This window comes from Mandrillus leucophaeus, unplaced genomic scaffold, assembly GCF_000951045.1.
Source record: "Mandrillus leucophaeus isolate KB7577 unplaced genomic scaffold, Mleu.le_1.0 Scaffold36, whole genome shotgun sequence".
Taxonomy (NCBI): Eukaryota; Metazoa; Chordata; class Mammalia; order Primates; family Cercopithecidae; genus Mandrillus; species Mandrillus leucophaeus.
The window spans coordinates 964,147-989,007 of record NW_012103809.1 but is presented as its reverse complement, the minus strand read 5'-3'; the positions used below and the strand labels follow the sequence as shown (position 1 = coordinate 989,007).

At 41.4% G+C, this 24,861-nt stretch overlaps 1 protein-coding gene across 1 annotated transcript in view; it reads right to left on the bottom strand.

The window, feature by feature from the left end:
* Positions 1–17,632, bottom strand: part of BMP6 (bone morphogenetic protein 6) — a 36,591-nt gene extending 18,959 nt beyond the window's left edge. Inside the window, exons 1-4 of the mRNA XM_011989687.1 lie at positions 17,499–17,632; positions 16,683–16,904; positions 999–1,147; positions 111–308 (exon numbers count right to left, since the gene is read on the bottom strand). Of these exons, the coding sequence (XP_011845077.1) occupies positions 111–308; positions 999–1,147; positions 16,683–16,904; positions 17,499–17,632 (703 nt within the window). The remainder of the gene's footprint in view (positions 1–110; positions 309–998; positions 1,148–16,682; positions 16,905–17,498) is intronic.
* Positions 17,633–24,861: the final 7,229 nt, after the last annotated feature.

Genomic DNA, 24,861 nt, shown 5'->3' with positions numbered 1-24,861 from the left:
TGCCTTTGGATTTGCTGTGCAGAAGCTGCTCAGCATCTGAAACTGTGGACACAACTTTTGTTCGGAGGCCAAGAAGGCTTTCTGGAAATGCAGGCTCCCCACAAACCCACCTGAAGCACTGGAGACCCGCGCCACGTCCTGGGACTGGGTAGAGCGATTACGACTCTGTTGTCGGCGCCGGCCAGAGGCTGACCTGGTGGTGCGCACGTGGACCTCACTCACTTTGAAGAAAGCCACCATGAAGGGCTGCTTGTCGTAAGGGCCGTCTCTGCCCACCAGGCCCGCCGCTCGGGGGTGGATGTGGACTCCTTTAAGGCAAATCAAAGCATGCATCTCTTTATTCCACAGAAACTTTTTCCTGTAGCTACAACAGTTAAGGGATATTTCCTAGTTTCCCAAGTGCTAATAATTAAGAATGAGTGTGAAGAAGAAATCACGTATCCCCAAACCTTGGTTGGCACCCGTGGGATGGCACCTTTTGGCAGAATCAAAGCACTCCTTTCAAAGTTTCAGAATCACATGGAGGAGTGGCGTGAACTCCTGGGCTTTCCTGTTTCTGCTAGATTATGAATCCGCCCTCCCTGCTGGACGGATCAGCAGTGGGGACCTCAGGCTGCTGGCTCTGATGCTGCAGGAGGAGCGGGTACTGCAAACCTGTTCATCCATCAGGATTTAAACAGATGCGCCTGCCTCTCTCTTACTCGCTGCATCCCCCGCAACCTGCCTCTGCCTAGGAAAGCTGTCGTCCCATCGCCATCCTCTTGGAAACATTACCACTCTCCTGTCTCCAAGTGGCCCAAGCCTGTTTTCAATTCCTGTCTAGGCGGCCTCCGGGAACGGTTTTGGTTCTCAATGTAAGTCATGGGGGAATCAGTAAATGAGGCCATCCTGAAGTTGAGGACTTGACTATAGCCCACGGTTCTATCACAGCTGCTGTAAGGGAAATGCGTGAAACTGATGACCTGCTGGATGTTGGGGGCTTGTGGATAATAACTTACCATCCCGCGTCACCACACTCAGCTGAAGCCCCATGTTATGCTGCGGGGTCACAACCCACAGATTGCTAGTGGCCGTGATGTCAAATTCCAGCCAGCCTTCTTCTGAGGCCCACACTACGCGGGTGTCCAACAAAAAAAGGTCAGAGTCTCTGAAAGAAAGAAAAAATGGCCCGGTGAATAGCGCACTGCCCGAAGCTCCTTCCCACTCTGTCCTGTCTCAGCGTCAGGATAAAAAATGCCCGAGTCAGATCACATCTACTGGTGAGGCACAAGCACAGTGACCTGCTGTAGCTCTGAAAGGTGTGGTACCACCCAGGACACAGGCATGACACAATTAGGAGAGACAGGTACACCTGATAAGGTGCTTCCTAGAAATCAGCTTTCGCCTGGACACGGGCAGACCCTCTCAACTTAACCAAAAATCTTGCTGGTGCTGCTTATGACAGATCTTTTTGCGAACTAGGATAAATTACAAATAAATGATTTTTTTAAAAAAACTTTATTTATTTATTTTTCGAGACTGGGTCTCACTTTGTCAACTAGGCTATAGTGCAGTGGCATTTGAATTTTCCTACTTCTACTGTATTTTAAAAATTTATGATACTATTTATTAGTGACTAGCTTACTTTATGGCTAATAAGCTCTAAAAGCAGGGAAAGTAGGAGACAGCAAGAAACAGGATTAAGAAAAGATAAAAATCAGGACCCATATGAGCATTTACAAATTGGGCTTTGCTCATTTTTTCTTTTTTTGAAATTGGGACTGAAAATCTTCACGTTTGTTCCTGTGAAATAAGGAGAAACAAGAAGCCACATCACATGCCTAAGTAATCATCTACTATTTTAATTAAGGCCTCTGTATGGTCTGCAGTGAGTATCCAGTCCTTCCCCATATGGACGGTGTAGCCGGGGGTAGATGCTGAGTGATTATAAAGTTCATCCCAGCACCGCCGTGAGCTACGGCTGGGATTCTTTGAGGCGAAGTCATAGAATCCATTCCTTCCATCAGGCTCCCCAGGGAAGACTATGACATTTCTCACAGTTTTAAACTAACATAATCTAGGGGCTGTGGGATGATGGCGTGAGGGTCTCCTTCTGTTCACCCGCGGTTTTTGATAGGTCAGTGCTGGGGACAGTCATCTTTGTGTGTTTTAGGGACAACCTGAATCTGTGTATCCATCCCACGGCCACTAGAATGAGATGGCCTGGGACTCCCATGACAGGGAGGGCTATATTTTGGCCATGGAAAGACTCAAAGCTCCTGGCATTGGAAATATTTTGCTGCAATATCTTACAGAGATAGAAAAATGACTAAAATTAAATACTAAGTTTAAGATGAGCATACATTTACTAAGTTACAAAGTGCTTTCATCTACTTCTCTTTGCTTGGTCCTTACACCAATCCTAAAAGCTAGGCAGAGTGTCACTGTCTCCACCTTACAGCTGGGGAACCTGAGACTCAGTCACGAGGCTACCATCATGTGGTCAAGATCTCAAGCTAGTAAGTGAAAAAACAGGACTTAGTTTTGGATTCAAAGAGCTTTCCATAATAACATACTGTCTCATTGAGGTGATTACCAAAGACAGCCTGTGATGAATGAATGAACTTCATCTCTAATCCATCAGATACTTATGAGGCCACTGAACATCAAGTTCAAATGGTTAGATTTCTCAGAGGAGGAGCAAACAGTTTCTCCTGCCTCCATGGCCACTTAGAGTGAGAAGGGAACTCTATTGTCATCTTTTCCAAGTATAAACAGTGGGCACAGCTAAAAGTCGTTTACTCAGCTGCTTAACAGAGTCTGCGGGAGGCCACATTCTGGCCTGCCCGGTTGAAAGCTCCCTCCTATGTGGATGCGTCACACCCCCTGTTGACAAATTACCCCCCATCACTGAGGTAACAACTGTTAGCAGGGAGATGGGGGGGGGGGCGGCGGTGTCCATGGAAAACAGCAAGCAGAGATTGGAAGGCCAAGGCTTTGAAGTTCAGATGTAAGAGGACATCAATTCTGTTCTGGGAGGTCACAGAAGACCCTTATCCAGCAATAACACAGACAGCACCGTGGGAAAGCAGCCCCAGCCCCAGAGGAAGCACAGCACACACAGGTGTCACGGGCAGAATGTGGCTGGCACTCTCCAGTGCCAAGACCCAGTAGGAACCTCGGGGGTAAGGGTGCCTTCAAGGCAGGGCCCATGAGCGCATGCCGAGTTACCTCTGACGATTAGATTAGGCACCTACATTGTAAAGACTTATAATGAGGATACAGAGAAATACAGTTCAAAGTGTGAGGGTAGCACAGCTGGCAGAATGAGCTTTTATTTTTAAAGATCAGGGTTTGAGATAAAGAAAATGGCAGCCTTGTCCAAGAGAAAGTGGGGAATGCGACAGATGCACATCATCCAAGGAGGAGGAGGAAGACAGAGAAGGGCAGAAAGAGAAGGAATGAATTAAAGAGGGAGAACATGAATCAAAAGTTAAGCTTGGTGCAAAGGCAGAAGATGAGGATGACCCGTCACGACACAAAGCAATTGCAGTCAGTGTGGATTCTTGGATGTGGGGAGACCAGTTTCCATCCCGACTCTGCTACCGAGTCACTTTGGGGCCCCATGAGTTTGCGTTGTTCTGTGGCACACTTTTTCTAATCATACAATGAGAACACTGCCTGTTCTCACTGCTTAAGAGGCCTGTGAGGTCAACAAGTGCAGTCTAGTGGCTGAGCCTTGAAAGACAAAAACTCTCTGGGGTCCTGTGGCAGCGAGGAAGGCTTGGACTTCAATGTTTAGATCTAGAATGCTCGGGGCCTTTGGAAGGGGAGTGAGGCAGAGCATGGACTTAAGATAACTGGGCCAAGTGGGATAGAGGAACAGGGAGTATTGACTGTGTCAACAGCCTTTATTCCTCAGGACAGCCAGAAAAGGCAGGACCTATGATGTCTCTTGTACAGCTGAGCCCCAGGGAAGCTCTCAAGCTCACATGGCTGCTACATGGGGCAAATGGAATTTCATCAGAGCCCAGGCCCTTAGCCGTCACATATCTAAAAGTTAGAGTCATGAAGCAGACAGGGCAGAGGCTGAAAGTACTGTCCAAGGGCTCAGAATAAAGTAAGGGACCAAAATCTACCGCATACAAATGCTAAAGTCAGCTGGATACAGAAAATACAATAAGATACACAGGACAGGCACAGGTTAAAAATCACCAGTTGGGAAGGCTGGGTGTAGTGGCTCATGCCTATAATACTAGAACTTTGGGAGGCTGAGGCGGGAGGACTGCCGGAGGCCAGGAATTTGAGACCAGCCTGGGCAACATGGTGAAACCCTTCCTCTACAAAAAAATACAAAACTTTGCCAGGCATGGTAGTGCACTCCTGTAGTCTCAACTACTTGGGAAGCTGAGGCGAGAGGGTCACCTGAGTCCGGGGAAGTGGAGGCTGCAGTGAGCCATGATCACACCTCTGCACTCCAGCCTGGTCAATCAATCAATCAATCAATCACCAGTAGGCCTCCTCCATCAGGGTCAGGTAGGTATGAGAGGTGCGTGCAGGAAGGTGCCCGAGATGGCTGGTGTCGGTTGCAGATGGTGGCATTGGGGTGGAGCCCCAGTGACCCCCCCAACCTTGCCCTGCTCCTTCCAAGCAGAATGCTGTGTCCAGCATGAGAACATCACTAACATGCTCACACTACCAGGGAGAGGAACTTGAAAAAGGAATGAAGCTTTAAGATATAACTTCATGGGCTCACCCTCAAAGCTTCCAACAACTCAGATATTGAAGAGATGCTATTGATGGCAAATCACTAAAACAGTTCTGGTCTGACCCGCATCTACTAACATTGCCTCAGGGATACATGGCCTTCCGAGTCTGCGGACTGTAAAAGTGTAGCCTCAAAGAAGATGCATCTGAGTTTGCCACGTGAAAAACAAGCTTTCCCTTCTAAATCTCACTTCGGCAGAGTTGAGAAGAGATGTTCTCACCTAAAATGTGTGTCACTAATAAAGAATCCTGGAGACTGGCCAAAATCATCACCATGCCTAGATTATTTGGACCTTCCTTTTGAGGTGGCATCCTCTCAAGTTGGCAAACCATGAAAGAAAATCTTGAAACAAGGGAAGATAATTTTGAATGCAGTTATTAGCTCTTTTGTTCTCAACTAACTCAGACCCTATATTTGCATGATGAATACGCTTCCGATCTTCAAGGATGTAACAGTGTTATTCTTCTCAATGTTATTCCAATCTTAGAGCATGATATTCCTCATATTGTGGTCATCCCGGGCAAATGAGGTTCTTAACAAATTAATACAGCTAATAAGAGATTTCTGGAAAATTTCAAAAATTCACCCTGGCATTAGAGTTGATTAATGAGAAAGCCACTCACAAAGGCTTGTAGAATTGGTGTTTGTGGGCAAGATTTATCCCTGCGTATCCCTCCCATCACACAGCCTCCAAGGCGCATGCCCACATCAGTGATACACCACTGGGCTGACAGACCGAGAGCACCATTGCCAACACACAGCAGGCCTTTCTCTCCTTTGCCCTCGGAGAAGGGCAGGAGGTGCCTGAGCTCCTGGTGGATAGGCTTTGACCCTTTCCTGACAAACCACACACCCATCAGGTCACAATGTCCAGGTCAAAGTACAACACTGTTTACTACTAACCATTTTGCTAGAAAAATGCTTTTGATAAAGTGGCATTTATATATTCAAAATGAGCAGATTTACAAAATACTCAATAAGGTGACTCTGTGGTCTTGTTCTTTATTTCTTCGTAACACATTCCTTTGCATTTGTGCATCTGGACTTGATGTTAAATTAAAATGCAAAACAACTTTCAGACACAGAGGAACCGACTTTCTGCAATAAGAAAAATTCAATTTTCAAATAGAATGAAAGTAAAAAAAATCCATTTTCATTTTAGAAAATTAAAGAGTCAAGCTCATGCTTTTTACTTTTTCCTTACATAAGGTACAGTATAGATTATGTTTAAACTTTTACCATTAGAAAGATAGAAAAGGCATCATGTGTTTGAAAATAGAGTACTACAAACAGGAGCAAACTGCTGCATACATGTACACATACACATTTGAGTAATGAAGATGAATGAACATTATTATTATTTGGTTACCCTTGCATTTTTTTACAGTCTTTGATATTATTCAATTTTCACTCAATGGCTAGCATGATATGAAGAGATGTTTCAAATATCAAATGCACCTTGATTCTGTAGGGGCTATTTCATCTTTAACAAACCAATATAAATCACATTGCTGTCAGAATATTAACATAGCAAACCTTAACGTGGTGTTTACTATGTGACTGTTCTAAGTGCTCTTACATATATTAATGCCTCACAACAATCTTAAGAGGTAAATACTATTAATGCTGTTACAGGTTTATAGATGAAGAAACTGAGGCACAAAGAGATTAAGTGGGCAGGGCATGGTGGCTCACAACTGTAATCCCAGCACTTTGGGAGGCTGAGGCAGGCAGATCACTTGAGCCCAGGGGTTCGAGGCCAACCTGGGCAACATGGCAAAACCCTGTCTCTACAAAAAATAAAAAAATTAGCTGGGCATCAGCTGAGGTGGGAGGATCTCTTGAACCTGGGGGGTGCAGGTTGCAGTGAGCTGAGATTGTGCCACTGCACTCCAGCCTGAGTGACAGAGCACAATTCATCTCAAAAAGAAAAAAAAAAAAGAGAGCGAGATTAAGCGGCTTGCACGTGGTCACACAGCCAGCAAGTGCAGAGCTGGAATTTGAACCCAGGCAGTTTGGCTCACGTGTTGTATGTGCTCTTTTACCAGCAGTTCTCAAGTGTAGCCTGCATCAGAATCCCCTGGGGGGCTTAACGCACAGATTGCTGCCCCTTACCCCGGGGGCTTCTGACTCAGGAAGCTTGGGGAGACGCCTGAGAATCTGCATTTCTAACAGGTTCCCACGTGATGCTGATGCTGCTGGTCTAAGAACCACACTTTGTGAGCCCAGGACCTAAAGCCAGACTACCTCTCCATGAAATATGAGCAGTATTACCTGTGCCTGTTTTTGTGAACTTAGGGTTGAAAGCTATCTGCCCTCAACATTTCTTGCTCCTCTCCCCAAAACAGTGCAAACCAAATGTAGGCTGCTCCACAAGTCAGTGTGTCTTATGGATTGGCTTAACGCTCAGGGAGTCATCGAATTAGGCTAATAAGCAGAACTGCAGGTAAGATCGAGTCCAAAGTATCAGTGTTATTAGAAGTCTTGGTTCTATGTGCCCAAGGCAGGGGAAGAGCGGGAAAGAGGATGGTAACTTTATACCAATTCACGGCTACCCAGTGTGTTCTCTTTGGCCACATAAACACAACAATGCTTCCACACACTGGGGTATACTCTAACCTTCACTAGTGATCAAGTGTGGAGTTTGCCACCTGTTATTTTTATTTAGTGTATTTATTTATTTTTGAGAGGGAGTCTTGCTCTTTCGCCCAGGCTGGAGTGCAGTGGCGTGATCTTGGCTCACTACAACTTCTGCCTCTTGGGTTCAAGTGATTCTCCTGCCTCAGCCTCCTAAGTAGCTGAGATTACAAGGTGCATGACACCACACTTGACTCAGTTTTGTATTTTAGTAGAGACGGGGGTTCTCCATGTTGGTCAGGCTGGTCTTAAGCCTCTGACCTCAAATGACCTGCTTGCCTTGGCCTCCCCAAGTGCTGGGATCACAGGCATGAGCCACTGCGCCCAGCCCCCACTACTTTTTAAACATGTGACATGCAAATCTTACATGTTTTAGTTCTCATCACCAACCCTACATTTCCACATTCCTGTCCAAGGTGGAGAACTGAAATAGTAAAAGTGCTATTGAGTTTTTTTTAAAAAGATGTTTTACAAAGTAATCTTTTACAAACGTTTTTTATTTTTAGTTTTTATGAGTACATAGTAGATGTACCTATTTATGGGGTTACAAAGTAATCTTAACCACTGGCATGGCCTGCCTCCCACAAAGCTGGACAACATAGTATGGAGACGTACGTAACCAAAGCGATCTGTTTCTGGGAATGAATGATAAATATAAGGCATAGTTTCCGAAATAAAAACCCATTTTCTTTTCTCTTCACGTTTACCAAGTAGATAAGCAGTTTCCAAAGAACAGCATCTCCTGCCCACCACCCACTGCCTGTCCCCGCCAGCATAAAATGTTTTAGCATTGAGTGTATATGATTCTTTATAACTTCAGTTCCTCTCCATAACATTCTCTTCTACCCTGTGCCTTACAAAGAACAGAACATAGGCTGAGGAACAAGAAGGTCTGATAGCTCCTTGAACTGTCTTTTTTTTTTTTTCCCCCAAGTAGACCGTTCTAGGTATAAGGCATATGCCCTTGACTAGGAAGATGAAACTAACCAGTTACATAACCTGAACCATGGGTCACTTGTATTATCCTTTTCAGGGGCAAAGGAACAAATACTGAAAAGCTCACTGCTTGCCTGAGGCCCACACAGAGGGAGCCAGAGATGATCAGGTCAGCAGTAAGATTTCAGGAGTCCCTAAGGATCATAGCTGTGAAAGCCAGAGACAGAAAGAGAAAAAGGTGTGGCTGGGCACAGGGATAAAAGGCTTTGGTTTTCTTCTGCCCAAACTATAATAGTGTTCTCCCATCTTGGCTTTCTCAAATTTGCCCTTCTCTTCAAAAAAGAAACCCATCTCAGGTATCTAAAAAGGGTGAACTTTTGTCTTCATTTCAGCAGGCAACACTGAAAATCCAACAGATTTTACAGAGCAATCAGTCCATAGGTAATGCTTTTCTAAAGAAACTACTCTCCGCCATCCTGGCACTGGATCAACTACTGGGTTCAGATCTTGTTTCCAGGTCTATGCCATTTCATTACTGAACCAAATGTCAACATTTGTTGGGATTCATTAAAAAGATTTCCAAATGAAAATGATAAAACATACTATACTTCAAAGACTTAAGCTTCTGGTCATGATGTATCAAACTAACATTCCCACTAAAAAAAAATGGAATTAACTTAAAAACAAACTTGTTTGAAGTTCTCTTAGAGCAACCAAGCAAGGTAACACTCGATGGTTCAAGACCTCAGGGAGAAAGGAAATGCATTAAGGTGAGCCTTGTGTTTGCCGCTGCCTTTTCCTTTCAGGGCATTTGATAATTCTAGTATGAGGCACAGACACCAACCAGCAAGTGGTAACGGCCTAGAGCTTTACGCAGTATCACTGGCTGGGGAGAAAATCAAAACTCAAGTCAGCTAGTGTGAGAGAAGAGCTCAAGTCTCAGAAAAAAAAAGGGGCTGCATGGAAATGGGCTCATAAAAGTGAGCTCATAGAAGTTTGGTTCACTTCGATGTAGTCCCTTTCCTCTAGGACTTTGGCTCTTCAAGTCCTGGCCTCCTTGAACTCCAACATTTCCATCTGAGGTATTTGCCAGATATTAAGCTGTGTTTATATGGGATGAGGAGTTGAGAAAACAAGCAGAAAGAAACTGTTTAGAGGCTCAAAAGCAAAGCAGAGGGTTTGGCAGTCTCACAGTGCTGAGGAGCTAAAAAATCGAGTGCAGAGTCCACCAAGGAAGGGGGGCTCTTGTAAACATTCCAGACTTTTATGTTTTTTTGTTTTTTTGGTTTTTTTTTTTAAAGATTTTTAAAATTAAAAAAAATGTTTTGAGACAAGTTCTTGCTTTGTCGCCCAGGATGGAGTGCAGTGGTGCAATCATAGCTCACTGCAGCCTTGACCTCCAAGGCTCAACAAATCCTCCCACTTTAGCCTCCTGAGTAGCTGGGATTAAAGGTACGAGCCACCACGCCTGGCTAATTTTTTTTTTTTTTTTTTTTTTTTTTGTAGAGACAGGGTCTCCTTAGGTTTCCCAGGCCAGTCTTGAACTCCTAGGCTCAGGCAATCCTCCTACCTCGGCCTCTCAAAGTGCTGAATTTATAGATGTGAGCCACTGTGCCCAGCATCCGAGACTTTTAGCTGAAAGGGATAAACTCTAGGAGAAAGGGATAACCAGAAACAGATAAGCCTTAATACATCCTTAAACCCTGCTTAAACTGGAACAAAAAGAAAAAGGTGATTTGACCATATTTTGTCTGCCTTACAGAAGAACACTGAATCTAGTCTGGAAGGAGAGAACAGCATCTAGAACTTTTTTCCTAAATAATGTCCAGAATTTCATAAATGGAAAATTAGCAGGCTCGCCAGGAAATAAAACCAAATAAGGAAAAATTAAGGGAAAAAACAGATAATGGAAATAGACCCATAGGTGATCCAGATAGCAAAGTTATCAGATATGGTCTTTGAACCCAGCCTTAGATAAAAAGAATGATAAATCACAAGCTGAACTTACTCCAGGGATGTGAGGTTAGTTTAACATTTAAAGTCATTTAATATGGCAGACACATAACATTATAAAGGAGAAAAATCATGATTGTCCCAAAATTCAGAAAAATACATTTGATAAATCCACGCCCATTCCTAATTTTAAAAAACTCTTAGAAAACTAGAAAGAGAAGAATTTCCTTTATCTACTAAAGAGTTATCTACAAAAATATTTAGAGTAATCATCATTCTTAATGATGAAATGCCCTGAGATTAAAATATCTGACAGAAATCTGAACAATTTCAACATTGTACTGGACATCCTAGCCAGCACAATAAAACAAGAAAAAGAGAAATAAAAAATAGAATTGAAAAGGAAAAAATAAAATATTTATAGATTATATTCACAGAAATTCCAAAAGGCCATGCAGAAAAACTCTTTGAATTAACATGTAAATTTGCAAGGTTTCTGGGTGCAAACAAAAATCAATGGTATGCTATATGTGAGCAAAAACCAATTAGGCACTGAATTTTTAAAAAAACTAATAATACCATTTATAATAGCATCAGAAACTTCAATACCTAAAATTAATCTAATAAAAATGTTCAAGACATACAAAAACTATAATATTGAGAGTTATTAAAGAAGGCCTGAGTAAATGCCACATTCTTGAATTGAAACAGTCATTATTGGTGAGATGTAAACCCTCCCCAAATTGATCTCTAGATTTAATGCAATTCCAATCAGAAGCCCAGCAAGTTTTTTGTTTTTATTTTTTGTGGAAACAAACTGATTTTAAAATTTATATGGGAATGTGAAGGGCCATTAACAGCCAAGAAAGTCTCAAGAACAATTTTGAGGTTACACGTCAGATATCAAACCTCATTGTAAAACTGAAGGAATTGAAACAGTGGGGTATTGAAGAGAAAAATTAACCCATGGAACAGAATAAAGATCCAAAAAACAGACTCACACATATACAGTCACCTAATTTATGAGAAAGGTGCCACTAAACTACATGAGAAAAAGATAGTATTTTCAATAAATGGTACAGAGTCAATTAGGTTTTCTATTCTTACACATCTGGTCTATGTAATCTACTTCAGTGGCTCACCTATAGTCTCAAAAATCTCCTACTGTAGTTTAGCTCATTCTGCTGAGCTCAAAACTTCTACATCCCACATCGTCTCGGGTACTCACACCATGACTCAAACGTGCAAATCTGAACTCATCTTCATTCCCCTGCTTATTCCTGTGTTCCCAATCTCTGTGAATGGTTCAGAGTGCGGTATCAAACTAAAAATTCTGGAAAATGTATTTTTACTCTTTTCTCTCCTGGGACAATTATATTCTATCTGTAAAATAGGTAAAATTTTGTGAATTCTGTCAAAAATTAAAGCAATAATTCAGTCGGGGATTGTTCCTGGAGACTCCAGCAGCAACCTTCTGTGCTGGCCTGAGGAAATCTTCCTGTTTTAGTGAGGAGGGAGGGACGAAGGGGGAAGAAAAGAATATAAATGTATTACCACTGAACTATACACTTAAAAATGGTAAAGATGGTAAATTTTATATGTAGCTTTAACTTCAATAAAAATGTATTAAAAACATGAAAACCAACTATAGAGCAGCATTTCCCTCCTTGATTTTAAGATGCATTTCTTCAAATCCTAAGGATTCTGAAGTTAAGATGAACATATAAACCAAACTCTAAAATCAAATGACAAAAAACATCCTTACCTATTTCTACACAGAGGAGCAAGTTGGAATATTGCTTAAATGGAACATAAATTTTAAATTTGGTAATTCTTCAAATGTCTCCCAAAAGACTGTACCATGATAGACCATGGAGAAGAAAAGTTATCATACGCACAGAAGATAGATCATCACTGCCAAGCAACACAAATGCCAAAACACAGAGAGCAGGACACGGAATTTCAAAACTAGCAGAGATGAGTGTGGCCGATTCACGGATCAAACAGGACCATGATTCAGATATTGAACATGTCTGTTACAATTTCTGGTTGGCTTTCAAGAGATGCTCTTTGACTTCTAGGTATACAAAATTCAATTACAACAGTAAAAGTATGCCTTTAACCAAATAAAAAATGTAGAAGAAAATGATATTCTCTAAAGACCTCACAATGTCACTATGAATGTAAAGGTGCTACAGAATGAAGGTCATGAGTGCATGTTGTGAAAAGCATGTCCTCATGATGCTACCGTGCGTGACTATGAAAGGTCAGAAGTTATTCAGAGCAGTCTATACTCCCGGTGTGAAGTCAGCTTAGAAAGTATGCAATACAGAAAAAATAGTAAAGAAGTAAACTGACAAATATATCATACTTTTGTGTAAATTTATTCCAGTCTTTCTTCCCCTCTACTCCCTCCTCTAGAAAAGCTGTTAATAGACCAGTGGTTGATCAAGAGATCAACAAGGTTTTCTGTGGGAAGGCCTTAGACATCCAAGTACCAGAGTCTGAATTCTAACAGACACAGATCTTCACTACCTATGAAACTCTCTCATTTGCCGTTCAAACAGAAGCGTCCTTGGGATGTCTGCTTCAAACCTAAGGAAATGGAGGTGTTAGGATGCGTCATAAGGAGGTTGCTTACCTCTTTCCAGTACTTCATCTTTATCTTGAGAATGTACCCACATCATCGAAGTGACTTTTAGGAAGCACAGCAGACAACAGTTTAGGAATTATTTGGTCTTGGCAAAATTCATATGTGCCATACTTTGTTCTCTCAAAGATAACATGCCTGCCCTGTCTATCTGATCGGGTTATGGTAAAACCCTAATGAGAAAACGTAAGAGAAGGCCTTTTTCAAACTATAACTACTATATAAATGCAATTTTTTACCTGCATCATCACAAGGACACAATGATTTATAACACCAAATTTTAACACCAAAGTCATCTTTTAACCACTATGCAGTACCATGGAGTAAACTTCTAAAAATAAAAAAAGCACAAAGGCATCCTGTGCTACTCAAGCTTAACGATGCAGACTATTGTTGCAGCCTGATGGGTTCTTCTTGCCCGCTGCCTAGAAAAGCCAATGCACTGAAAACAGCAGGTATTACAGCAAAGAGCGGTTAATAATCATAGGGCCAGCCAACTAGTAGGACAGGAGGTATTTCTCAAATACGCCTCCCCAAGAATTTGGAGGCTAGGGCTTTTTAGGGTACTTTGGCAGGCAGGGAGCTGGGGAACTGAAATCACTGATTGACCGAGGATGAAATCACAGCGGTGTCTAAAACTGTCTTCACACAGCTGAGTCAGTTCCTGGGAAGGAATCTCAGGACCAGGTGGCATCTCGTGGACTGCCAAAACACTAAATCTGAAAAATACCTCGAAGACCAGTTCTTTAGATTTCACAATAGTGATGTTATCTGTAGGCGTAGTTGGGGAAGTTACACACTTTGTGAGCCCCAGTTACATGATTCTGGGGCAGTCAGCAACTTATGGACAAGCAAGCTAGTCAATGGCAGGTCACTGTTTAACTCTGCCTATTCTTTAGCAAAGCCCAACCCCCTACCATAATTCTAACCTTCTGACCTCTTTACAAATACAGTTTCAATTTTTAAACATGGAGGGGATCCATTCCAGGAAAGGACCACTATGGCCTCTGCACAAGAATGATCAAGAGCAGTTCAGCCAAGTAGAAGCAACATGGAGTCAGTTAAGTCAGATTCCCGTTGCCACTACAATTTTTGCAAAAACTGTTTCACTATTAGGTTGCTGATTCCATTCTAATCTAGGAGTTGCTTCAAATCGTCCATGACTTAGACTCCATCTAAGGGCTTATTCTCAACTTTTGAGTGAAGTATCAAGTGTTTCCTTGTTCTTACTAAAAGCACCGTCTATTCAAGTATCCACCTTCTTTTTCTTTTTAAACTTACTTGGTCCAGTGATTTCTTTTCAGTCAAAGGAACATGTTTGTGCAGAGTTCACAGCAAAAGCCCATCTTGCAAGAATCTTCCCTGACCCTCCCTGGGTCAGGCTTCGTAACCGCCTTTAATATCAGAAGGCCCGACACATAACTTCTGCCACCCCAGCTGAGTGTGTGACTCAGCATTTAAAACCCTGACTGTTTTTTCTTTTTCAAGGAGGCCAACTATTTTGCAACACAAACACTTGTTAAATGGAGTTAATCCATCAACTACTACAAATTTCACTTAAACACAGATTGGACAAATATGTTTCTTCACAAGCCTGGAGAATTGTTTTCAGCCAAGACACCCAAGACGGTACAGATGGGGAGATCAAACCTTCCCCCGGAAGGAGTCCTGCAGCTGAATCTGGAAGTCTCTGGAAGATCGCTAGGAGGCGGCAGGAGGCCTGGGCTCCTGGCCCACAGATAAGAAAAGAAAATCTCTTCCTGGCCAAACTAGAGCTCTTCAAAAGCATGAAACTCTCCCAATTCTCCCAGAATTTCCCCTCTCCTATGTACAACAACGAAACACACAGGTGCCAAACGCTCCCATCCTAGAAGGCAAAGAAACTACAACTCTCTGCTTTGATAAAGAGTCATCAAAGGTTGGGACCATTCAGGGTTTTATTTTCCAAACTCACTGCTGGCCTCGAGGAAGTATGACACCACCATCCTAAGCACAGGGCAGCTGTTCTTTTTTGGCTAGAGTTCAGTATAAACCTTACAAATGTTCTGCTAACTTTCTCTCTCTCTTTTTAAAAACAAATAACAATTTTTTAAAATGCCATAGTCACTTAACTCCCAGCCTAGGGTTTTCACTATAAAGGTTTTCCTGCAGGACGGAGAAAAACATGTATTCCTAATATATTTCTGAGCCAAAAAGATGCCAGTAGGTTATTCTAACCAGAGAAATATAATGGAATAAATAATTAGGCAGATTGAAAATCAATGGCTAAAACAGTTCCAAAGAGTCAGTGAATTCCAATGATCTCTGAAGTATTAACAGACAAAAATCTAGCAACAAAAAATGTACTTTTCAACAGAGGCCTTCAGTAGTATAGCCACTGAATATACTTTTATTTAAGAGTGAGAGTCAGATATCAGAAGACTTCCCTTTCATTCCAAAATTGTGGCCCATTATAAAGATACCACAATGGCTATATTTTACTCATTATTCAGCTGTCCTAGCTATAAATTACCTATAACCAGCAGCATGTACGTTCACACCATGAAATGTCCCAAAGCGTGGCATCTGTCTTTCCTCCCGTGTTTCCCCATTACAGATTGAAATATGCACAAGGGCTGGATGCTGGCAGTGCTTTCAAAACGAAAATGAACCTTTCACAGGGCAAATTAATGTTCCTTATGAGTTCAGTGTGTGTATTTGTGACAGACCCACACACAGATTCAGGAAAAACTAAAGTCATTCTTAAGCCTTTGGAAATTCTTGGGAAATCAATAGACTCATAAGACCAAAAGCGGGAACCTAGACTTGGTTTATCAAACCAAAGCTGATAAATCCCTTACGGAGTCTGGAAGCATGGAGTTCCCTCCCCTTACATGTTCACTTCCCTTCATTTTTACCCTTGTAGCTGCCATATGATTGCCAGACCATCACATCACCTGCTTAATTTCCACCTTGTACACACTAAGAACTACATGGTAATCCTAATCTACTGTGCATAAAGGCCTTGATTCTCACTGACTTACTAAACTGACCCCTAAATACTAAGCAAAATTCGAGGTCACTGGCTTCTGTGTATTGACTTCTTCTATGCTAACTACTCTCAAACTTCATCCCTCAGCCCTTGCAGTCCTCCAGCCATCAGTCCATGGAAGTTCTTCTGTATTGCTAGGCAGCTCCATGCACATGCTTCACTGCAGTTCTTTTGTAAAATGGTCTGGCCTTGTTTCAGGAAACAAGAATAATACAGACATGGAAAAAGTCTATTGCTCCCTTGTATCCAAATGATAAAAAAAAAAAAATCCATCACACACAAGCTTATTCAAAGATACACGTGTGTATGTGTATCTTATGTGCACAAATACACAGCCTGTATTCACTGGAATTATTATCACTTACAAGCATCATATGATTTTAACGTATGAATTTACTTTAGCCACCCTCACCTGTCATTCCAAATGAGGACTAAACAATAGTGGGAACATTTTATCCCTAATAAATGATGGAGTTATCTGATCACAAAGGATGCTTATAATAAATACATTCGCTAGCTTTCTTAGGAAAAGATAGCCATTTGGAGAATCAAATAGCAAAAGATCTCACCACCTAAACACTCCCATTTAGAACACCCACCTCATCGTACTCACACGCTGCCTCTGAGCTCCAAGTCACCCTGCACAGACACAGTTGGGGTTATTGTCATGACAAAAGGTGGGAAACGGGGGCCAGCCCCACCTTTGGGGCTTTCTCGAGCCTTCATACCTGTGCTGATGCTCCTGTAAGACTTGATAAATGCTGATAAGAAAAGTTTGGTTTTTAAAACTCCCCATAACACAGTCCTTGTAGATGCGGAATTCTGCAGCCGTCACCGCCTCACCCTCAGGAATCTGGGATAAGTTGAACTTGAACTCTTTGTGGTGTCGCTGACGAGGGGAGAACTCCTTGTCGTACTCCACTATAAGATTAAACAAGAGAGAGTGACAACTATTGTTACTTGACTAAGTGCCACGGGCTCACCTCACCAGTTTCCCCGTTTGACTTCACACCTGGATTACGAGTTACCCACAGCTTATCCGGGGGATCGGCTAGTGAACAGATCACTGGTTGGCCCATGAGGAGGAGATGAAAATCCTTCATGCTACCCGAGATTAAGCAAAATTCTTAGATTTTATTTAGTTTAAATACTTCCGCTTGTATACTTATTTGAATGAATTTGCATAGAGAGAGTTATGAAAATTCTTGGCTTAAAAAGTTTTCTCATCTGCAAAAATGGGAAGAATATGACTTCACAGGAAAAGGTGTGAGAATTAATGAAGCAATGAAGAAGAACCCGTCTGCCCATGCTGGCCCCGTTATGCCCTCCTGGCCCCCTTTCCTCCCAGCTACTCTTCCCTCCTCAGGCTGGTTCACGTGTCACCATCAGCAGTCGACATAACCAGGGACAGCCCTGAGCTGAACGTTGGTGGGGATGGCTGAGGGTGGGGAATGGGGGTAGGCAAAGCATTGTGCCTGGGCCTGAAGTGTAAAGGGTCTTCACATTTTGCTTGTTCAGTGGAAATGTTTATGCCTTCCTCCTACTGGTAGATCCTGAAGGCCTCATGACTCTGAGCGGGGGGGACTCTCCACACCGAGAAGTTGCTGGAACCCCCATTTAATCTGCATGTAGATGCCACGAAGACGTGGAAGGAAATCACCAACAGAGCCACTGCCATTTTCTCACAGTTTACATTGAAAGAAAGAAAAAACCGCAGGGAAAGGATAGACTCTAAAAGGTTTTTTCATATGGAATCAACCCATTGTGCAGTGAAGGAAGAATGAAGAAAATGTGGTATATGCATAAATGCATTTGTATTTGGTCTTAAAAAAGAGGGAGATTCTGCCACTTGCAACATGGATGAACCTGGAGGATGTTATGTGACGTGAAATAAGCAAAGCACAGAAAGACAATCACTGCATGATCTCACTTATATGCAGAATCTGAAAAAGTGGAACTCACAGAAGCAGAAAATAGAACGGAGGTTACCAGCAGCTGGGAGAGGGGAGGAGTACCGGGGAAAGGGTCAAATAGTACAAAGGTTCAGTTATGCATAACGAGTGAAGTCTGGAGACCTAACGTACGGCATGATGACAAGAGTTAATAATACTGTATTGTATACTTAAAATTTCTAGAAGAGCAGATCTTAACATTCTCACCACAAAAAAATAAAGCCGTGTCTCTGTGAGGTGATAAACACATTAATTAGCTTGATAGTGGTAATCACTTCCTAATGTATAATCAGTATATCAAATCACATTGTATCCCTTAAATACATACAATATTTGTCAATTACATCACAATAAAGCTAGAAAAAATACGTTTTTAAAATAAAATCTTTTTCCTGCATGAAGACAAATGAGAAATTGCAATTATTGATGATTTTTCAGTCAGCTTTTAGATGTCTATACAAAGTCCTGTGTGAGAAACGTGATATCAAACTTCAGATGCCTCACTTATAATTGCTGTAAAAGGAAAGAAGGAGTGCTCTGCTTCCCACCATAAACCCTTGACTCTTCTCCCCAGAGTCAGGAACACTTTTGCCTTGCTGTTCTGTTCGTTTTTCCTTAATGGCAACCAAAGTGAAATCTCATGAGCAAATTAATCCTTTTAGCAGAGTTTTCCCAAGGTTTGTGGGTAGAAAAAATAATTATTAGCTACCTCCAACTTCCCACTTTCTCTTACACATGTTGTTTTTCATAATTACCAGAGAAAAGCTTTGGAGATTTAGCTTCTTTTAAAAAAAAAAAAAGAAGGAAAGAAAGAAAGAAAAGAAAAGCTAATAACTCCCCAGAAGAATCTAAGTCCTCAATGGCATTTGCAGAAGCTAAGTTAAGCCATCTATAGGTACAAGATTTTTTAAAAAGAATTTCTGAAACTGCCATGTAATTACACAACACATTTTTTAGATTCGAGACCTTTTTTTTTATTTTGAGGTTAGAAAAGAATAAGCTTTGGCTTCTGTAAAAGCTTGAGTATAAGCAAAAAGAAGTCCAGCCAGAAAAGTAAACCACAGTTTAGCCCCAACAAGAGAGCAGGTTTTCTAATTAGTGGCTACGCATGAAAAGCAATATTGTTGGGAAGTTCACCCAAGGACACCCACACATGACGGTGTATCACTTTTCCCTAAAACCGATCTGCCTTTTAAGTTTGATATGTTATCATCGTTGGTTAAAAAGTGAATCAAATCTGATTTTCCAAAGAGACTTTCTAAAAACAGTCACACAGCTTTTCTTCAAAGAGCCTTTTGGAGGCCTAATTGTAATATTACTAAATGAAAATAATATTTTAAGATTCGCTGGACAGCATGTATAAGAATTCCTCAAAGAAGTCTTTCAATAAACTTCCTTACTATAAACAATGAGAAAAAATATAAGAAATAAGATGTAAGACAGTAACTTTAAGATATTTCAGTTATAAGGAGCAGAGAAAGGGGCAGACATTTTTAATAAAGGAGAAATGTGGTAGCTGGTCTTTTAAGAGGTATGCCATCCCCCGTAAACCACTCCTCCCAGCATCCATGCCCGTGGGTGGTCTGCTCCCTTCGGTGACTCTAAGCTGGCTCTGTGGCTGGCTCTATGACCCGTTTTGGACCCACAGAATGAAAGTCTTCAACAGTGGTGCCGAGTGACTTCCAAGGCTGGGTCATAAGCTTTGAACTTCCTTCCACTTAGGCTTCTTGGAATGCTTGTCTGAGGAAAGACAGCTGTCATATAAGAAGTGTGACTACTCTGAAACTTCCATGTTGTGAGGAAGCCCAAGTTAGCCATGTAGCAAAGCTACACAGAAGGGTGGAAGAGGCGAACAGAGATGGGGGGTGGGTGGGAGAAGAGAGAGACAGAACACACAAGCTGTCCAGCCTGTCCCCAGGCACCTCAGCTGAGGCACCAGAAGTGTTATGAAGACGCCATCTTGGATGCCCTTTGCCTGACTCAGCCCCAGCTACCATCTGGCTGCAGCTGCTCAAGAGACCTTGAAGAACCACCTAGATGAACCTAGTCATTCCACAAGACCGTGAGAGATGGTAACTCGCTGTTGTTTTAAACCACTATGTTTTGGGTGACTTGTCACACGGTAATAGGCAACTAACACAACAAGGGAAAGGGGGACGGGAGGACAAGAGGAGGGAGGAGAGAGAAGGGAAGTCTAACCCTGCCAGGAAGGGGATAAATTACATGCAACTCTTAAGGATAAGGATTGTGCAATGCTGGGAGGCAATATGTACGACTAAGGAAGAATCTTGGCAAACGCTCACAGATTTGAAGATGTGAGGAGATAAAGAATCTAAAAATGAGAAAACAGAAGCACAGTTCAAAGCATTCATTTTATTACAACGTAAAATAGAACCCATTGCCTCCTATGTGGATTTTCCAATTTTTCCTCTACCAAAACGACGTTATCGTGAAGCACTCTGAACTTTCTTCTCCTTTATCCTTCTTGGAAAACAATGCATGGCTTCCTTAGTGCCATCCAAGAGACTCTGATTGCCACCCATCCCATTACTCTCTGGTCTTCTAAGCTGCTCCTGTGCCTCTTGCCTCAAAGCTATACCACCTTCCTCACTCCGCTCATGAAGTTTGCTCAGAACTCCTCCCTTCCCCTCACTTTTTTGCCTGCGTTTGAATTTACACAGCGCATTTGCTAACGTCTCATAGGGATATAAGAAATAAATACAATTAGGTTACTGCCTATATATGCACTTGAACACCACAATGGTAAAACAGTAATGTTTCTAATGAGCTCAGCAATTCAAGCTATATGAGTCAAGACTCCTCAAATGCCAGACAGTTCAAGAAATATCAATGGGAGAGAAAGGGAGAGGGCTGAGTTCCAAATTCAGCCCTCAGTACCTACTTTATACCCATTAGCATTTGGCTTACTGATGATGGGGTCAGATGTAGTCACAATTAAGTCGTAGTCAAGAATGTTGGTGACATGTCAAACTGCGACACTGGTGTTGAATTCTAGCTTTTCTTTTTCTTACCTATATGATGCTGAGTTAAAATTATATTAACATTTCAGTATCAGTTAAATGGAAATAATAACACTTCTAAAGATTAGGTGAGACAACCTATACTAAATAGCCAATGCCATGGTGTCAATGCCCAGTCAATGTTAGCCATGATCATCACTGGCTGTTATTTGAGAATCCAGGTTCTCGGAGCTTGGAGTATGTCTTTGCTGAGTAATCCAAATGTATTCACGAGTCTACAGACAGGGCTGACGACTGCTCCCTCTAAATTAGCTTTTTCAATCAGAGTGAGGCATTCCGTGAAAGTGCAGTCAGTGAAATCTCACTGAGCATCAGCCTTGGTGGGTGGCTCCTGAATGCAGTGCTGTGTTCTCTGAGGCAATAATTCCTAGAATTTTTAAATTTCAAGGACCAGTCAAGACAGTTTTTGAAATGGTAATCACCTTACACAAGGTTATCTGCTTCTTCTGTTTGCTGTTTTTAAGGACAATAAAAACAAAACAACATATTGCATGCTCTAACTCTACCACTGCATTTCTAAAAGTCCTCTCAATACTAAATAAAATAGGGAGGACATAACGCACAAATGCGGCTTTATAAAACTCACTTCCTTCTCTCCTTTCTGCCTCAGACTAGACCAGTGGAAATTTCTGATCTGTCCTAGACCTTTGGCCAACAAGTAGGAACAAAAGCCTTAAGGAACAAGAATCGCTGGTTTAAGATTTAAAATGTAAATTATGTAATTATACATACAAAAGGATGTATGCAATTTATGGAGGTAATGAAGCATAATAATAAAGCATCAAGGAAACCATCACCCAACTTGAAAACCAGAGAGTGACTGAGACTGTTGTATTCTTTCCTGATCCTCTCCAATTGCTTCTCTCCAAAGGCACCTCACACCAGGAATAATGTTTATCCTTCCCTTGCCCTTTAAAACCTAACAATTCTACTACATGTGTGTATCACTAAATCATACAGTGTTCCATTCTCCTCCTTTCCCTTTCCTTTTTAGAGACATGCTGGAAGTTGTACAGGCAGACTCACATGGAAAACCTAGGCCTAGTTATGGTTAAGAGCAAGGCAGCCTGTGCGGAGGGTCGTCTGCCTGTCAGCGGGTGAATGGCTTATGTGTCATAGGCGGGCATGGCTGCTGTGCAGGCAATGGTGACCAGTAACTCCTCTCCTTCTTCAGCCATACTTCATAGAGATCTATTAAAAATATGGGCATTTTCTGACAAGTGTTGATAAGGATTTAGAGAAACTAGAACCCTTGTGCTTTGCTCATGGGAATGTAAAATGGCTCAGCACGGTAGCAAATAGTGTAGCAATTCCTCAAACAAACATAAAATTAGCATTGACCCAGCAATTATCTTTCTGGATATATACGCAAAGGCATTAAAAGCAGGGCCTTGAACAGATATTTGTATACCCATGTTCATGGCAGAATTATTCATAATAGCCAAAAGCTGGAAGTAACCCCACATGTCCATTGACGGGTGAATGGATAAACACAATGTGGTACAGACCTATGATGGAATATTCTTCAACCTTAAAACGGAAGGAAATTCTGACACATGGCACCACATGGATGAACCTCGAGGACATTATGTGAAGTGAAATATGCCACCCACAAAAGGACAAATACTGTATAATTCCACGTATATGAGGTACCAAGCCTAGTCAAATCCATAGAGATAGAAAGGAGAACGGTAGTTACCAGGGGCTGGGGGAGAGGGGAATGGGAAGTTCATGTTTAATAAGTACATAGTTTCAGTTTGGGAAGAGGAAAAAGTTCTGGAGAGGAAGTGGTGATAGTGGCACCACCAGTGTGAATGTCCTTAATGCCACTGAAAGGTACACTTAAAAATTGCTAAAGCAGCCAGGTGCAGTGGCATTGCCCGTAGTCCCAGCCACTTGGGAGGCCGAGGCAAAAGGACTGCTTGAGCCCAGGAGTGTGAGGCTGTAGTGAGCTATGATTACACCACTGCACTCCAGCCTGGGCAACAGAGTGAGACCCTGTCTCCGTAAAATAATAATAATAAAATTGTTAAAGTGATCAATTTCCTCAAATATCGAAACAACTGTCTAAATTTTGTTTGTTGAAATCAGGAGCCAAACAGTGTTCACTCATGACACTTCATTATTCTATTTCTTAAGTCTCTTTTATGGCAAACTAGGAATAGAAAGAACTCCATTAGCCTGATAATGAGTCTATATTAAAAAAATAATAACAACGACATTCTTAATGATGATACATTGACATCACTGCCTTTGCAATCAGGAGAGCGGCAAGGACTCTGACTTTCAGTCTGATGTTAGAGTCCAGTTCAGTACTGTTAAGATTAAATAATAGGAAAACAAGAGACATATTGCAAAGCATTGGACCTAATGAGAAAGTGTAGAGGGTTGCTTTCATATGTACTATTTGGAATTTTTATGTTTGAGTTCATAAGTGAGACTGGTGATGTTCTCATCTCCTACGGCATTGCGTGGTTTCAAGTTATACAATTTTCCCCTCTTATCTGAGGGAGATACCTTCCAAGGCCCCCAGTGGATGCCTGAAACCGTGAATAGTGCCAACCCCATATATACTATGTTTCCTCCTATACATGCATGCCTAGGAAAATAAATGTAAAATTTACATTAATTAATTAATAAAACAAATACAACAATATACTGTAATAAAAGTTATATGAAGATGGTCTCTCTCTCTCTCTCAAAATATCCTACTGTACTATACTCAACTGTTTTCAAACCCCAAGAACATACTGTGGAAACCGAAACCATGGATACTGAAACCGTGGATAAGGGGGAACTACTGCACTTTCTCTTAGAATAATTTGGGGAGCCTTTCTGCTCCTTCTTTTCAAGAATATACTTCCCGAAAATCTGGCAGACTTCTCTCTAGAATCATTTGATTCTGGTGTTTTCTATTGGGGGACATTTTAAATTATCATTTTCCTTTAAACACAGAAATATTGAATCTGTTTAAGTCAGTGTGTGTTTTCTAGAGGTTTTATTTAATTTTTCAAGTTTGTTGCCAAAATTTGTTTTAAATTTTATTTTATTTCAATAGTTTTGGGGGAACAAGTGGGGTTTGGTTATATGGATAAGGTTTTTAGTGGTGGTTTCTGAGGTTTTGGTGCATCACCCAAGCAGCACACACTGAACCCAATATGTTCTTTTATGCCTAAGCCCCCCTCAGTCTTCCCCCTGAGTCCCCGAAGTCCATCGTGTCATTCTTTTGCCTTTGCATCCTCATAGCTTAGCTCCCACTTATAAGTGAGAACATACAACATTTGGTTTTCCATTCCTGAGTCACTTCACTTAGAATAATGGTCTCCAACTCCATCCAGGTTGCTGCGAACTAGTACCATAAACTTTTTCGTAGAATCCTCTCATTATTTAATCTCTGCTCTATCTATGGTTGTTTCTCCTTTTTCATCCTAATATTAATTTGTACGTTCACTTTTCCTTGGTGAAAAGATTTTTCTTTTTCTCACTACTGCTTTGTTTGATGCTAATAAAGATATTTTAATATAGATATTTTCTGAATGGTATCTAAGTCTGGATTATTTCAATCACAATTGTCCAGAGAAAAACAAAGACACTGCCTATCTCAAACTACAAACATAAAAGAGAAAATAAAAAGGAGAACAACAGAGAGGGAAAAGAACAGAACAATCGATTCAATACATTAACTTTAAAAGTAATCACATATTCATTATTCTCTCACTGACTGGACTTACTCTCTGGTTTAGTCTAGATTAGTTAAGACAATTACAATAATTTCCAATAAATCCTACATTTTCCAAATATTTCACATTTCCATTTACAGTTATACACCAAACTTGAAATTGTTTTGAAACATGATCATTCCACTGACTAATGTAAGCAATTTTTCATGCTATGGCACAAGCTTATTTAATTTT